This window comes from Lynx canadensis, chromosome A1 (genome assembly GCF_007474595.2).
Source record: "Lynx canadensis isolate LIC74 chromosome A1, mLynCan4.pri.v2, whole genome shotgun sequence".
Classification (NCBI taxonomy): domain Eukaryota; kingdom Metazoa; phylum Chordata; class Mammalia; order Carnivora; family Felidae; genus Lynx; species Lynx canadensis.
In genome coordinates this window covers 105,662,983-105,679,435 of record NC_044303.2, presented here as the reverse complement: position 1 = coordinate 105,679,435, position 16,453 = coordinate 105,662,983, and the positions used below count along the sequence as shown (strand labels likewise).

At 35.5% G+C, this 16,453-nt stretch overlaps 1 protein-coding gene across 1 annotated transcript in view; it reads right to left on the bottom strand.

Annotated features, from left to right (window-relative positions):
- Positions 1 to 16,453, bottom strand: part of SLC12A2 (solute carrier family 12 member 2) — a 108,509-nt gene that overhangs the window by 54,863 nt on the left and 37,193 nt on the right. The window contains exons 5-7 of the mRNA XM_030317320.1: positions 5,567 to 5,706; positions 3,728 to 3,838; positions 1,603 to 1,711 (exon numbers count right to left, since the gene is read on the bottom strand). Coding sequence (XP_030173180.1) covers positions 1,603 to 1,711; positions 3,728 to 3,838; positions 5,567 to 5,706 — 360 coding nt within the window. The remainder of the gene's footprint in view (positions 1 to 1,602; positions 1,712 to 3,727; positions 3,839 to 5,566; positions 5,707 to 16,453) is intronic.

Genomic DNA, 16,453 nt, shown 5'->3' with positions numbered 1-16,453 from the left:
AGCAAAGCAGTATCAGTCACCAAGAAAAAAAGTCACATTCCAAAATTTATTTAGATTTATGTACTTCAGACTGAGATAAATCTAGATATGCTACTTATACAATATTTATTACTATACTAGATAGCTATGCAATACTTTTGTAAAGTTGCCAAGGATCTGAAACACAAAGAAATGAAAAACGTGGCAGTTATTTGTAGCTATTCTGAAGTCAACCTAAGTCACAAAGAGAAAATATATAATTACTAGGAATATTTTTAGAAGTAATCATCCACTCTAATTTTTAACACTTCTTTTAGAAATAAAGTTGCAAAAAGAAATGCTCAAAAATTTTTTTTATCCTAAAAAAACACTTAAGTAAAAAATCACTTGTAATTAAAATAAATGTCACAATTTATGAGAGCATAAAATAAAGAAAAGGAACTACCTAAGTAATGCTACTGAACTTCACTTCTGGCATGCGTAGTAGACACCTGTCCTCCCAATGGAGAAGATAAAGAATTTAAAGCCCAGCTTAGAATCAGGCATGAATACCACTCATAAAAACATTATCACACTATCAACCCAGGACCAGAAGGCACAAATAATGGGTTGTGAAGAATGAAAAAGCATCACTGGCTCAGGTAAAATCCTTGGAACAATTCCTATCAGAAAACCACCCAGGCCAACTAAGTCAGTGTCTGATATAAGCCAAACCAGTGCTACTCACAAATGTTCTAAGGTCTGTATGTTATCAGTGAGTTTACACCAGGGTGTAGACCAACTAGGGGTCTAGGTTGCACAATTTGGGTCAGCTGATTTTTGTTCCCAGTAAGACTTCGTGAAGGAAGAAATGCATTGATGTACATCCTATATCTTTTCACAGATCTGTGTGAGCAGCTCTGGGCTATACAATTCTGCAGTATAAAAGCTACGTCTCTTCCTCTAGGGCTGCAAAACCAGGAATTTTGATCAACTGAAGACAAGTCTATTTATTACCCTAAGTGGTGAGCCTCTATGACGCTGACGCAACAATTGTTTCCCGCTCCATTTTACCCTGTGGAGACAGGATGGGTTGATCCAGTAGGTGGGGAGTTGGGGTGGAGGGGGCAGTACAGAGAGACACTTTGGGGAATAACAAATGACAATTTCATCAATCAGATGCAGAATGAAAAGGGTTACAGAGGTGAAAACTGTGGAAAATTCTCACAAATTCTAATGACAACTGTAGAAAAACTTAAGTTGCAATTACACCAAGAAATGAATGTTTCTTTCACAGGTTTAGGCACTTTGGGTTGTGAAGAATGAAAAAGCCATGTGAAAACACAAGTTACCATTTCAGTTACAAACTCCCTAAATTATAAAGAACAAAAGCACCTTTCCTCAGTAGCACTGATTTTTCTACATTCTATTACCTTTTGTTGCTAATAATGAAAAACCAAAGGGTTAAATAAAAGTGGTATTTTACTCTGTAATATACATAAAGGAGACAATACTAAATTGGAGTAACTATACCAAAATCAATTCTATTACAAAGAACCTAAGATATACTAATCTTGTTTACTAATGGAATGTTATAATAAGCACCTTTAAAATTGTTTTTGTTTTTGTTTTTTTTTTACTTACATTTATAACCAAAGAAACCTTTGGGCTTCTTGCTGTCCAATGGGATGAATGTTCCTATGACGAAATCAGCAATAGCAAGAAGTAGAATCACCAAAAGAACAATCTGAGCCTAGAAATTTCAAATATTAAAAATCAAAATCAAATCTCTCATGTCTATACACTGATTCACTTTCACTACCATATAACTTGCATGAGGGAAAAGATTTCTGTCTTGTTTTCCCAGAGCCTCAAACAGTACTAAGCACAAAGCAAGTGCTCAAAAAACTTTTATTTTTAATTTTTTTAAACGTTTATTTTTGAGACAGTGTGAGAGTGTGAGCAGGAGAAGGGCAGGGAGAGGAGACACAGAATCCGAAGCAGGCTCCAGGCTGTCAGCACAGAGCCCAACGTGGGACTCGAACTCACAAACTGTGAGACCATGACCTGAGCTGAAGTCAGACACTTAACCAAATGGGCCACCCAGGCGCCCCTCAATAAACTTTTATTAAATGAAAAATCTTTGAATAACTATCCAAAAATGTTCAATATGCTCGGAAGAAAATGGATAGCAAACGTAGAACCAGCCCATGTATTTCTGAAATTAAAGATGTGCATGCCCGCCAGTAAATCATAAAGCACTATAAATTCCACAATCTGTAGGCTTTTCATCCTTTGTGGTTATTTACTGCCCCCTCCACCTTAAGTACAATGTTGACGTGGGGAACATATCTGTTACAAACACAAGTTTTACACCAAGTCCAAAGACAATGCTGAATGTGTGACACCTGTAGGAAAAGACGAAGAAAAAGTACAGAAAGAAGACAATATCCAGGAGGAGGATCTAAGTAGCAATGGGTCTGGGGGAACAATCTATGAGAACAACCCCTCCTCCTGCACTCTTTTTGTTTTGTTTTTGTGAGGTGTAACTGACGTGTAACAACGTTTTAGTTTCCTGGGTACCATGCAATGATTCAGTATTTATATACATAAATTGTGAAATGACCAGAATAAGTCTAGTTAATATCCTTGACCAGAGTTAAAAATTTGTCTTTTCCTGTGATGAGAACTTTTAAGATATACTCTCTTAAAAAAGCAACTTTCAAATATGCAGTAAACTATAGTCACCATGCAGTACATGACATCCCTATGACATTTATTTTAGAACTGCAGTTTTATACATTTGACTCTGTTTACTATTTTGCCCCCTACCCTCACCTTTCCTCCTCCACTCTTAACCTCCCAATAAAGTGGAGCAGATACTCCAGAAAACCTGTGTCATCTGTGGTAAGAAAAACTGCTTGAATGAGAATCATGTCCCAGGTAGTATGAAATTCTATTATTTTCAGTAAAGTCAACTGGTTAAATGTGTAAGTAAATGATTTAATTTTATACTAATGATTTAAGAAAATAACCCTTATTCTTTACAGTTTTCCTAATTTTTGATCTGGTAAACATTATTATGGCTCATATATAGCACAGATGTGTGATCTTACATGACTTAAAAAAGGAAACAAGAAGAAACCTAAAAGGACTTAGAGATCCTCAGCAGCATCTGTGTGGATGTGCATTAGTCAGGAAAATAGAGTTGTGCTGAGGAATATTTTCTCAAAGGTACAGAAATAATTCCAGATGCCCTGCCTACATGTTAACATGTGACTGCACCAATTCTTCCCAGTAACAGTGCCCCTGGCTAAGGTAGTTGGGATTTCTGAGAGTTCAATCGCAAGGAACAAGATTAACTTTTCTGATCTCTATGGGCACTAGTTTGAAGTTTATTGCCCCTGTGTTAATTTTTGAAGTTGAACTTTTAAATAAATTACAAAGCCAAGAGTTTAATTTGGGCTCCTAACGTACTGACCAGAGTGATTCTAAAGAATGTAAATTAAGATTAGGGGAAGGGATGGAAGGTAGGAAGTCAAAAGTTACAAAGTACTGGGTTTAAGTGGATGCTGGAATGACTGTTATCTCCAAATATTCCTTACCTTGTCAGATAGAAGATAACCTGATACATAAATTTCTCTGAAAATGGCCACTTAAGGAATCTTCAAAATCTAAGTATATTACCACACTTAACAGTGGTCCCTAATAAGTTCTAAAAGTTGACATATTAAATATGTACAGATATTCCAATGATGTCATTGCTTACTTTTGCTTCCCACTCCATTCCAGCTACCGAGATACCTAGAAGGATCACCACTGTAATGGCTCCAATAATTCGGATATCATTGATTTCATCTATCATAAGTATGGAATGTTCCTAGAAGAAGAGAATTATAAATGTAATGAACAATATTAGTTACTGAAGTAAACTATTTCTTTTTTGAAACATTTCAGAGACATGACAACACCTTACATGAAAAAGTTAGATAAATGACTATGGAATGAATAGGGAGGCCTAAGGAAAAGGAATAAATAACTATGTACTATTGAGGTATCATACAATTATCTCAAGATATCAAAAATATGATCAAATTAATAATGCTGTATTTAATACAGATTCCATAAATCAAAAATGAAATTGGTAACAAGCAAATAAAAATCATAGTATGTCAAAGCAGTACCAACAGGATTTTTTCAAGAAATATATTTTGTATTCACTGTGATTAGCCAAGTCATGCTTTTGAAAATGGTCTTTTATACTGTCTAAGAAATGAATACATTTTTGGCCAAAATCACACTCTTTCCACTCTACAAGTAAAAACGTTTGTGGTTTAATTTCAATGACATTAAAAACATGCTAACAAATTAAATAATGTAAAAACAGGAATTCATAATAGTTACATTGCTTGCTTTCTTATAGCCCTTGCTTTTCTCCATCCCTTTGGCCTATACAAAGAAGGTCAATGCCAATGTAAGTCTTAGTCCTCCTCAGATTTTACACTTCCTACTGTACTGCATATTACTGCAGAAGAAGAGTTACAGCCTAACCTAACATGGACAACTATAGGTATCTCTCAAGGTTCTTCTCATTTAAATATGCCAAATCCTACTTCGCTTGTACTGCTTTAACTACACACATCCCAATGCCTTTTTTAAACAAATGCTCTCCTAAACTCCAGAGCAGTATTATCAACTACTTCCTGGCCAGCTCTACTGGGATGTAACTCAGGTTCCTCAAATTAGACATCCCAAATTAAACTGCCCTGTGTTGCTATTTCGAAGTGAAGGCCATTATCCTCCATTTGAATCACCAACTGAGAAATCTGTATATAAACCTGAAAATCCTTTCTCTTTCTCTAATTTCCCATAAGCCCAATAATCATCAAGTCCACTCATTCAACATTTAAAAAAATCTTTCCAGTTCACTACACTTCTCCAGCCTCACTGGTCACTGTTGGAACGTATGCCAGCATCCCTCTCCCAGGATAGCTACAATCTTCTAAATGGTCTCCCTCTCCACCTGTGATCCCTCAGATCCATTCTCTACTCAAGGGCCAGGGGTTTCTTTAGGCACCAATCTGATCACATCCCAGCCCCTAACTCTGATCAAGATTAAGACCACAATTTAACAGCAAACAATACCTTTCCTGATTTGACCCTTTTTTTCCTCTCTTTAGTTTTAAATCTTTGTGCTCTAGTCATAAAGAAATATTTACAGGGTTTTTGTTTTGTTTTTTTAAACAAACCATACTCTTCCAGGCCTTTGTTTCCTTTTCTTCCCTATTCCCTTCATACGATGCCCCATTCCTCTCACCTGCCTGCTAACACCTAGACTCCCATCCCTGGAAAACTCTTCCTTACACTCCTGTGCTACCCCCTTTCCTGGACATAGGTTAAGTGATTACCCTTTGTGTTGCCAAGGTCTCCTACAACTACCCACTTGTGACATCGTATCGTCATTATTTTCTTTGTCTATCTTCCACACTAAACTTCTTGAAGGACGTATTTTGCGTCCATGACAGCTTTCCTAGCATCTAACATGGGGAGTGGTACATAACCCCCTCAATAAACATTTGGGAAACCAACGTCTAAAAGGGGAAATTACCTTAAGCAGCTCCACCACAGTTTCTGCAAATCCAACCACATACATAGCAACTGCAACAGCATTGGCAAAAGCGAAGATGAGGCCAATTGCGCCACCAAATTCTGGCCCTAGACTTCTAGATATTAAATAATACGCTCCTCCTAAAAGAAAGAACAAAAAAAGTAGTAAAGTTAGGATTTTAAATGTCAAACAATCCTTTTAATTTCACAAGAATTCAGAAAGCACATGCCTCCCGTAAGCACAGCAGTTAAATTAACGAGCAAGTGGGTGAGCATATTTTCAGGAAGAAACAAAAGAATTCTTAACAACCCACTTCATTCATTAACAGTTCTCAACATCCAGAGAATTCTGCCTGTATCAAATATAAAATCATCCAGCTATTTAAATCCTTATTTTCTCTTCTAAAGCTTAGACTAAAACGGGCAACAGCCTTCTGCTCAGATTCACAGATACCAAGATCATCTCCTGATGGTTTTCTTTTTTTTTTTTTTGATTTATTTATTTATTTATTTATTTTTTATATATATGAAATTTATTGACAAATTGGTTTTCTAAGTAGTGCTTTTAATGTTAATGTAACTTTCAAAATCACAGTTGAGATTATTTCAGTTACTTAAATTAATATGGGAATTTGTTGATAATGTGAATATTAAGACTAAGCAAACTTCATAAGAAAATTTCACAAGAAACTGCAAAGAAGCATATGGTGGTCTCCTAAATAGATACAGTTTATATTTTAATAAATCCAGCCTAAATGCAATAGTCAACAAGGACATTAAATGAACTATCATGAATCAAGTGTTTTTCTAACCTAAATATTAACCAGTATTATGATTTTGAGTCAATCTAACGCTTAGTTCTAAGAATTCTTCTAAAATTCTAATTTATTTATGGCCTCTAGGTAATTGTCAAACTTAGTTTTAATAATAATGAAGTTACATGAAGTTATATACATTTTCTCTTAGATACTAATGAACTGTTTAGTTCATAAGACCATATAATGAAATGCCTTTTAATAGTTGAACATTTCTCCTATTCTTCTAGTATAATGAAGACAAATACAAAAAAAAATCCTATAGTTTAATAAAGTACTAAATACACAAACTTCATTTTGGACATACCTATAATAGGTCTTATAGTTAATTCTATCAATTCTCTCAAAAAAAATATTCTACACTTTAAATCCATCCACCCCAAACTTCCTTAGTTACTTATTTTACCAATTAATCATTTCCACCACCTTGGAAATCTTGGGAAAAAAAACAACAACAACCTAATCCTATGTATTGATTGGTCTTATGTATTTTTTTAACTCATGTTTATTTTTTAATTTTTTAAAATGTTTATTTTTGAGAGAGACAGAGAGCAAGCAGGGGAGGGGTAGAGAGAGATGGAGACACAGAATCTGAAGCAGGCTCCAAGCTCTGAGCTGTTAGCACAGAGCCCGACATGGGGCTCGAACCCGTGAACTGTGAAATCATGACCTGAGCCAAAGTTGTATGCTTACCCGACTGAGCCACCCAGGTGCTCCTGGTTTTATGGTTTTTAATCAGATGAAATTACTTAAAAATCTCCCAGAAATATTTTTGAATACTAAAAAGTTCTAATGGACTTATATAAGGACAGTTTTTTATGTCAAATAAAGATCTTAGTGTAAGACTAAATCATAATCTAATTAATCACAGGAAAATTCCTAAAATACTCTAATTATCAAGCCTATATTTAACATATGTTCTCAAAATTGATTTAAACTATTTTTGTTTAATGCCAATACCAACAATGAATTACATATTATTTATCCTGATTTCCTAAATGAGAAAATTAAGTCACCATGAAAGGTTAACTGAAATCAACAATGACTCATGGGTTTCAACAGCTGACAATATAAATTTTAAAATGAGAAACATAACCAACAGGACCTGTAAAAGCAAAGAATTCATCCATCATATGCTTTATAGTTATGATTTCAAGTCTTTCTATTACAAAGAAGAAAAAATATGTATCTTCAGGTGCATTCAATATGCGGGAACGAGAGGGGGAAATTCACCTCAGGAATGATGAATAAAGGTAGGCAAATTCTGACATTCCAGAACTGTATTTTATCTTTTACAAATTAAGATGTGTAAACCTTAAAGTTTCATACCGGTTTTGTTAATTTTTAAAAGATTTGCATTTTTTCCAAGAATATAAGAAGAGCAAATGGATAACAGAAAATAAAAGAGCACCTGCTGTTCTCCTTATACTTTTACTCCTGATGTACATGTTCTCTGCCCCGTTTCTTTCACTTCCACTCTTGCTTCCTAGAGGAAACCAGTTTTAAAAGCTGTTTTCCTTTTTTTTTTTTCATTAGCATCAAAAGATAGTATTAAAGACCTACTACTCTCAGCCTGGTATTTTACTAATTGGCATAAAGTACGTATTTATCTTCAATTTAAATTTGCTTTGTTAAAAATTACACATTCTGGGGTGCCTGGGTGGCTCAATAGGTTGAGTCTCCAACTCCTTACTGTGGCTCAGGTCATAGTCTCACAGTCATGAGATTGAGCTGTATGTGGGGCTCCATTCTAAGTATGGAGCCTGCTTAAGATTCTCCTTCTGTCTCCCTCTGCCTCTCCCCTGCTCACACTCTTTCAAGAAAAAAAAAAAAAAAAGAGAGAGAGAGATTCAAAAAACTATATAATTTATGATAGTAATAGAATAATGGAAGAAAACCATATAACCATTTCAGAAGATGTAGGAAATACATGGCAAAATTCAATATCCAACCATGAACAAATATTCTCAGCAATTTAGAAATAGAACTTCCTCAATCTGACAAATGACATCTTCAAAAACCCCACTAACAACTTCTTAGTTGTGATATACTGCACTCATTCCATTTAAGACTGAGAACAAGGTAATGATATCTATTCTCACCACTTCAATTAAACACTGTAGTGGAACTCCTAGCTAATTCAACAAAAGAAAGAAAAAAATCCTAAAAATTGTAAAGACAAAGTGTAAGCCATGTCTATTAACTGATGATACGTCTGTTTATGTTTAGCCAGATCACAGACTACTGGGACCAAAATACAACAAGTCTATTTTATTTCTATATATAAGAAACAAAAAAAATGGAAAATAAAATTTACAAATACCATTTGACACAAAGGACATGAAACATGTAAGGGCAAAGTTAATAACGTATATGCGAGGGGCGCTTGGGTGGCGCAGTCGGTTAAGCGTCCGACTTCAGCCAGGTCACGATCTCGCGGTCTGTGAGTTCGAGCCCCGCGTCAGGCTCTGGGCTGATGGCTCGGAGCCTGGAGCCTGTTTCCGATTCTGTGTCTCCCTCTCTCTCTGCCCCTCCCCTGTTCATGCTCTGTCTCTCTCTGTCCCAAAAATAAATAAACGTTGAAAAAAAAAATTAAAAAAAAAATAACGTATATGCGACACATCTATACAGAAAAATACAAAACAATGCTATCAGAAACAACAGATCTAAATATATGGATATACCATTTTCATCAACTGTAAGATTCAATACTGTTACCATAACCATTCTTCCCAAAAAAATTAAAAAAAAATTTTTTTAATGTTTATTTATTATTGAGAGAGAGAGACACAGAGCATGAGCAGGGGAGAGGCTGAGAGATTGAGAGACAGAATCTGAAGCAGGTTCCAGGCTCTGAGCTGTCAGCACAGAGCCCGACACAGGGCTTGAACTCACAAATCGCGAGATCATGACGTAAGCCGAAGTCGGACACTTAACCGGCTGAGCCACCCAGGTGCCCTCCAAAAAGATTTTTTTAACGATTTTTAAGTTTATTTTGAGAGAGAGAGTGAGAAAGGCATACAGAGAGGGGCAGAAAGAAAATCCCAAGCAGGCTCTGTGATGTCAGTGCAGAGCCGGATGAAGGTTTGGGTGTCACAAACAACGAGGTCACAGAGTATGAAATCATGACTTGAGCCAAACCCAAGTGTCAGATGCTTAACCAAACGAGCCACCCAGGCACCCCCCAAAATATTTTTAAGGCTGAAATCCCAAAGCCCCACTAAGATTTTATTTTATTTTATTTTATTTTTTTACTATTTAGCAGAAAACACCTAATTCAAAAATTTATGTAAAAATGCAAACGACCTAAAAGAGCCAAAACAATCTTAAAAAAGAAAAACAAATTTGGAAGTCTCTGAAATTATAAAGCTAAGCAATCAATACTAACTAGCATAATAGGAGAAACAAAACTTATCAATGAAATAGCATATAGTCTAGACAAAAACACAATAAATTTTTCAACAATGGCACAAAAATTAATTCAACAGAGAAAAGATAGGTCGTTTCAAAAAATGGTGCAGGAACAAGTGGTTACGTACACAGTGGGGTAGCAAGAGGAGAAAACCACAACCTCTGTTGCACTAATATTAAAAAATTCCTTTGATGCTACTAATAGTCAAAACCTAAGCTACTATAAAGATTCTAGATAAAACAAAGAAGAGTATCTTTAAGACCTTGGGATAAGCAAAACATTTCAGGCCAGTAGATAAAAGCTGTACATGAAAACACAAGAATCTGGATTTCATCAAAATAGTAAACTTCTACACTCTGAAACATAGCATTAAAAAAATTATAAAAATGTAGAGGCAAGTCAAAAACTGGGGGGGGGGGAAACCCATAATACAGATGTTAGACAAATCACTTGTATTCAGAATATATTTAGAAACTCCTACAAATAAAAAAAGATAACACAATTTAAATATTGGCAAAAGATTTGAATACATTACAAAAGAAGATATACAAGTGGTCATAAACACATGAAAAGATGCTTACCATAATTAATTATCTACAAGAATAGCTATAATTAAAAATACATAACAAGTGTTGGCAGTAACATGGAAAACTTAAGTCTCATATATTCATGGTAGTATAAAATGGTAAAACCACTTTGGAAAACTATTTGGCAATTTCTTATAAATGAGACATATAAATACCCCATGAATCAACAAATCCACTCATAATCTCCCAACATGAATAAAAACATAGACGTCGACACAGACTTGTCTAAGAATATTCTTGTCAAGCTTATTCATAATAGCCTCACACTAAAAATAACCCAAATGTCCAACAATAGGTACTAAATAAATTATTGTTACTACAAATGTACAGTCATAAAACAGAGTAATATACAGTAAAATGTATGTAGTAAAGTACTACACTACAGCAAACTACTAACATATAGAACGACATGGATGAATTCTAAAAATATTATATTGAGGTATGACACAAAAAGAGTACCTTTTAGGTAATAAAAGCCCACCCTGGGCTAGAGGTGAGGGAATGATTATAAAGGAAGTTTCCAGTATGATAAAAATACTTTGTATTCTGATTGAGCTAGGTTTATATACTTACCAAAACTCACAGAACTGTAAACCTAAAATCTACATTTCACTATGTGTGAATTTTACTTCAATAATATTGTTCTAATAAACTGTAAATCTACTTTCAACAACTACCATTTTAAAACTTAAAAAGTATACCCTAGTCAAAATGATATAGCAAAAAATCTTCACGCGTGTTAGACTTCGAGAGAAGATTAAATGGATCCCAAGCAAGTTCATCAGCTCACTGATTACAACAAAAGGAGTCAAAAGTTACCTTTAAGATGAACCATGTGTGAAAGTTGTTTTTAAAAGGCACTTACATTCATCTATATATCTTTCTGTAAAAAACAAAGAACCCAACCCTAATTCAGGATGAGCACAGAACACCTGCAAAATGAATGGACAGACTGGTGACCCAAATTTTTCATCACCACCTAGCACCCTCCCTCCTTTCCATTCACTTCTGTGGTTGCTGAAGTGTAAGCTCATAGAATCTTAGTACTATAAGGCAACTCACAGGTCATTAAGCCAAACCCCTCATTTTACAGGAGTACACAGAGATTCAGAGAGGTCAGTGAGTATAATAGGTGACTGGTAAAGCAATGAAAAGACCAAAGTGATCTGCTATTTAGTCCCACAAGTAAAATCAACACTAAAAGACTGCCTATTACTATTAAGAATTAATTTAAAACTCCATGGAAAAAAACAAAGCTCTATTACAATTGTACTTTAAACTTAGGAAAAACACTAAAAATCTTTTCCTCGGCTTTTACCTGAAATAAAAAATTTCATGAATGATAAATGGGTAACAAAGGTTTTTGCAAAGTATCCAACATTTTACAAGAAACCGACCTTATCCTGTTTCTTTTTTTAAACAGGAGTCACTGGATTTGACACCTCACTTCCCAGTGAAGTATCTTGCCAATTTTTGTTGTAACGCATTAATCAACGATTACTTTAGCTTTTGCTGATACGAAACATAAAAATGAAAAACCCATAATTAACCAGTGTGCATGTGCATGGTAAGGAGCAATTTTTGACTAGGACCACATTTACTAATCCATCTTTGTAGAAAGTGGAATTATCAGATACAGCTATTATGAAACTATTATGAACATTCAGAACAAATGAATTCAACACAAATTATATAGAATCTTCAAAACTAAAGTACACAGAGACAAAAAACCCCACAAAACTACAGGCAGGAAGGGAGGAGCAGTACTTAACTATCTTTTGAACACGCACTCTGGATGTCTTACTACAAATTATGCCACAAAACAGACATTTCTTAAACCACACATGGCTCTTAGAAGTTCTCATCACAAGGGAAATAACATGTTTTTCTTCTTTTTCCCTTCTATCTGTACAAGATGATAGATGTTAACTAAACTTATTGTGGCAACTAATTCACAATACCATGTAAGTCCACTCATTATGCTGTAAGATCTAAACTTCTTCAGTACTGTATTGTCATTACATCTCAAACTCTAAGAAAATAAAAACTACACATGGCTCAGTTTAGCACTGCATGACTCTTTTTACCTGTTAGCAGGGACTAAATGTTGTTCATTAATGTGAAAGGTATTTTAATATTTAGAAACACCAACAAACCTGTCCAAGTCCAGTTAATTTCTTCTGAACTATTACACTTTCTTTTGTTGTAACTAGTGCTCTTCCTTGGATAAAAGTTGCACAAGAAATCTTATTGTCCAAAATGATGTTAAAATATCAGTCAACAAATGATCATCCTCAGTGCCTCAGGTACGAGTAAGACTGAACAAAATCAAATTTTGACCCAAGTTTTCTATCAAAATGAACTGCTTTCAAAGAGGAGCTTCAAAGTAATTCGATGTAAAATACAAACTAATTCAACTATGAGGTAGAAAAACAATCCCATATAAAATTTGAAGGGTAATGGACTCAGTTAAAATAAAAGCTAATTTAACAAGGTGACACTGTGATGGGTTAATTTTATGTATCAACTTGCCTAGCCCTGGTGCCCAGACATGAGATCAAACATTATATTCTGAATGTTTCTGTGAGGGTATTTTTATTTCATTATTGTTTTTAAAGTTTATTTATTCTGAGACAGAAAGAGAGTGTGAGCCGGGGAGGGGCAGACAGGGGGAGAGAATCCCAAGCAGGATCCAGTCAGTCAACATGGAGCCAGATACGGGGCTTGACCTCACCAACTGTGAGATCACGACCTAAGCCAAACCAAGAGTGAGATGCTTAACGAACTGAGCTACCAGGCAGCCCCGTGTGAGGGTGTTTTTAGAGGAGATTTACATTTAATTGGTGGAATGTAAGTAAAGCAGTTTGCCCACCATAACGTGGGTGGGTCTCATTCCATCAGCTGAAGGCCTGAATGGAACAAAAACAAACCTCTCCGTAGCAAGAGGGAGTTCTGCAGGAGACAGCTTTCAGACATCAACTGAGAATACCTTGTCTCTGGGTCTCCAGACTGCTGACCTACCCTGCAGGTCTTAGATTTCCCAGCCTCCATTACTACGTGAATCAAGTCCTTCAAATACGTCTTTCTAGACACACACAGACACAAACACACCTTATTGGTTCTGTTTCTCTGGACACCCCAACTACAAAAGTATTACAAGGTAAATATACAGAAATCCATCATATTTCCATATACCAGCAAGAAACAGTAAGAAACTAAATCTTACAATAGCACAAAAACCAGGAAATACTAAAAAATATCCTCAAAATCTGTGTACTAAAACTTTAAGAACTAGAGAGAGATAAAGCATATTTATGAAATGAGAGCCCTAACAGTTGTTAATTCTCCCCAAGCTGATCTCTATACTGAACCCAAGTTCATCTAAATTCCAGCAAGACAGTTCTCAAAAATTGACAAGATAATTCTAAAATATATATGGAAAGGCAAGAGAACTAGAATAGCCAAGACAATTTTGAAAAAGGGCAAAGTAGAAGGAGCTATAATACCCAACTTCAGGCATTACTATAAACCACAGTACCAAGATAGTATGGTGTTAGATTAAGGGCAAATCTGCAGACAATGTACCAGGAGAGAGTCCAGAAACAGACCGACACATGTAGGGTCAATTAATTATTTTCCAGATTTACTGAGATATAACTAACATATAACATTGTATAAGATACACAACGTGATGGAGGCACCTGGGTGGCTCAGTCAGTTAAGCATCGCGGTCTTGATTTCAGCTCAGGTCATGATCTCACAGGTTGTGTGTGGGATCGAGCCCACGTCAGGCTCTGTGCAGATAGTGCAGTGTGTGCTGCAGATTCCCTCCCTCTCCCTTCCCCTGCTCACACTCTCTCCAAAAAAATAAACCATTAAAAAGACACATAATGTAACGTGCTGATACACATACATATTGCAAAATGTTTACCAGCATAAGGTTAATATATTCTTTACCCCACAGAATTTCCATTTGTGCTGTTGTTTTATGGTAAGAACATTTAAGATCTACTCTCAGGAACTTTCGAATATACAATACTAATTATAGTCTGCATGTTGTATGTTAGATCCTCAGAACTTACTCTGCTTGTAACTTTAAGTCTGACCAACTTCCTCATCACTTCCTTTGCTCATCAACCCCTGGTAGCAACTTTTCTACAATCTGTTTCTAGGAGTTTGGCTTTTTTAGATTCCACATATGAGTGAGATTATATAGTATTTGCTTTTTCTAACTTATTTCACTTGGCATGATGCCCTCAAGGTTCATCTATGTTGTTGCAAATGGCAACGTCTCCTTTTAAGGCTAGATAATACTCCGTTGTGTGTGTGAGAATGTGTGTTGTTTTTTTCATGCATTCATTCACTGATGAACACTTAGGTTGTTCCCAAGGCTTAGCTATTGTGAATAATGCTGCAATGAACACAAGAATGGCAACATCTCTAACAAATAGTAATTTCACTTCCTCTGAATAAATATCAAGGAAGTGGGACTGCTGGATGATATGGTAGTTCTATTTTTTGAGGAACCTCCATCCTGCTTTCCACAGTGGCCATACCAATTTTCACTGCCAACGGTGCAATGGGTTCCCTTTTCTCTACATCCTCACCAGCAGTTACGGTCTCTTATCTTTTTGAAAATAACCATTCTAACAGGTGTGAGGTGATAATTTATTGTGGTTTTGATTTGCATTTCCCTGATTATTAGTGATGTTGAGCTCCTTTTCATGAACTTGTTGTCTTCTTTGCAGAAATGTCTATTCAGGTACTTTGCCCATTTTTAGTTTTTATTATTTTTTTAATGTTTATGTATTTTTGGGAGAGACAGAGTGAGCGGGGGAGGGTCAGAGAGAGAGGGAGACACAGAACCCAGGTTCTGAGCTGTCAGCACAGAGCCCTACACAGGGCTCAAACCACAAACTGCAAGATCATGACCTGAGCCAAAGTCAGACACTTAACCAATGAGCCACTGGGGCGCCTTGCCCATTTTAAAATCAGATTGTTTGGTTTGTTGCTATTGAACTATGTAAGTTCTCTATTTTGGATATTAACCCCTTATCAGATACATGATTTGCAAATATTTTCTCCCATCCTGTAGGTTGTCTTTTCATTTTGCTGATTGTTTCTTATGCAGTTCAGAAGTTGTTGCTTTTTGTTTGATGTGTGTTTTTGTCATTTTGTTGATTTTTGCTTTTGTTCTTGTGCTTTTCCTGTTGTATCCAAAACATCACTAGCAAGACAAATGTTAAGGGGCTTTTTCCCTATACTTTCTTCTAGGAATTTCATGGTTTTAGGTCTTAAATTTAAGTCCTAAATCCATTTTGAGTTAATTTTTATGAGTGATTTAAGATACAGTTCCAATTTCTTTTGCATGTGAATATCCAGTTCCCATTTAAGAGCCTACTGTTTTTGCAATGAGTATTCTTAGCTCCCTTGTCAAATACTACATGACTCTATACGCATAAGTTTATTTCTGGGCTCTCAATTCTATTCCACAGGTCTATGTACCTTTTTATGTTGCTACAATACCATTTTGATTACTACAGCTTTGAAATATAGCTTGAAATCTGGAAATGTGATGTCTCCAGCTTTTTTCTCTCTCAGGACTGTTGGACTCTTCAGGGTCTTTTATGGTTCCATGATAATTTTTCCCATTTCTGTGAAAAATGCCATTAGATTTTGACAGGAATTACATTGAATTAATATTGAAGGAACCTAACTGGCCATCAATAGACGAATGGACAAGGAGAATGTGGTATGTTTACATAATGGAACATTACACAGCCATAAATAAGAATGAGATTGTGTCATTTGAGACAACATACATGGACCTAGGCAGGATTACGCTATGTGATCTAAGTCACACTGACAAAGACAAAAAACCATGATTACACTCCTAAGTGGAATCTAAAATAACCAAAAAAAAAAACAACCAAAAAAAAAAAAAAAACCCTACTTAAACTCCAGATGAATAAACAAACAAAAAGCAGAATTCAGACCTATAAATACTGGTAACAAACTGATGGTTGCCAGAGGGAAGGCAGATGGGGAATTGGGCAGAGTGGGTGAAGAGGAGA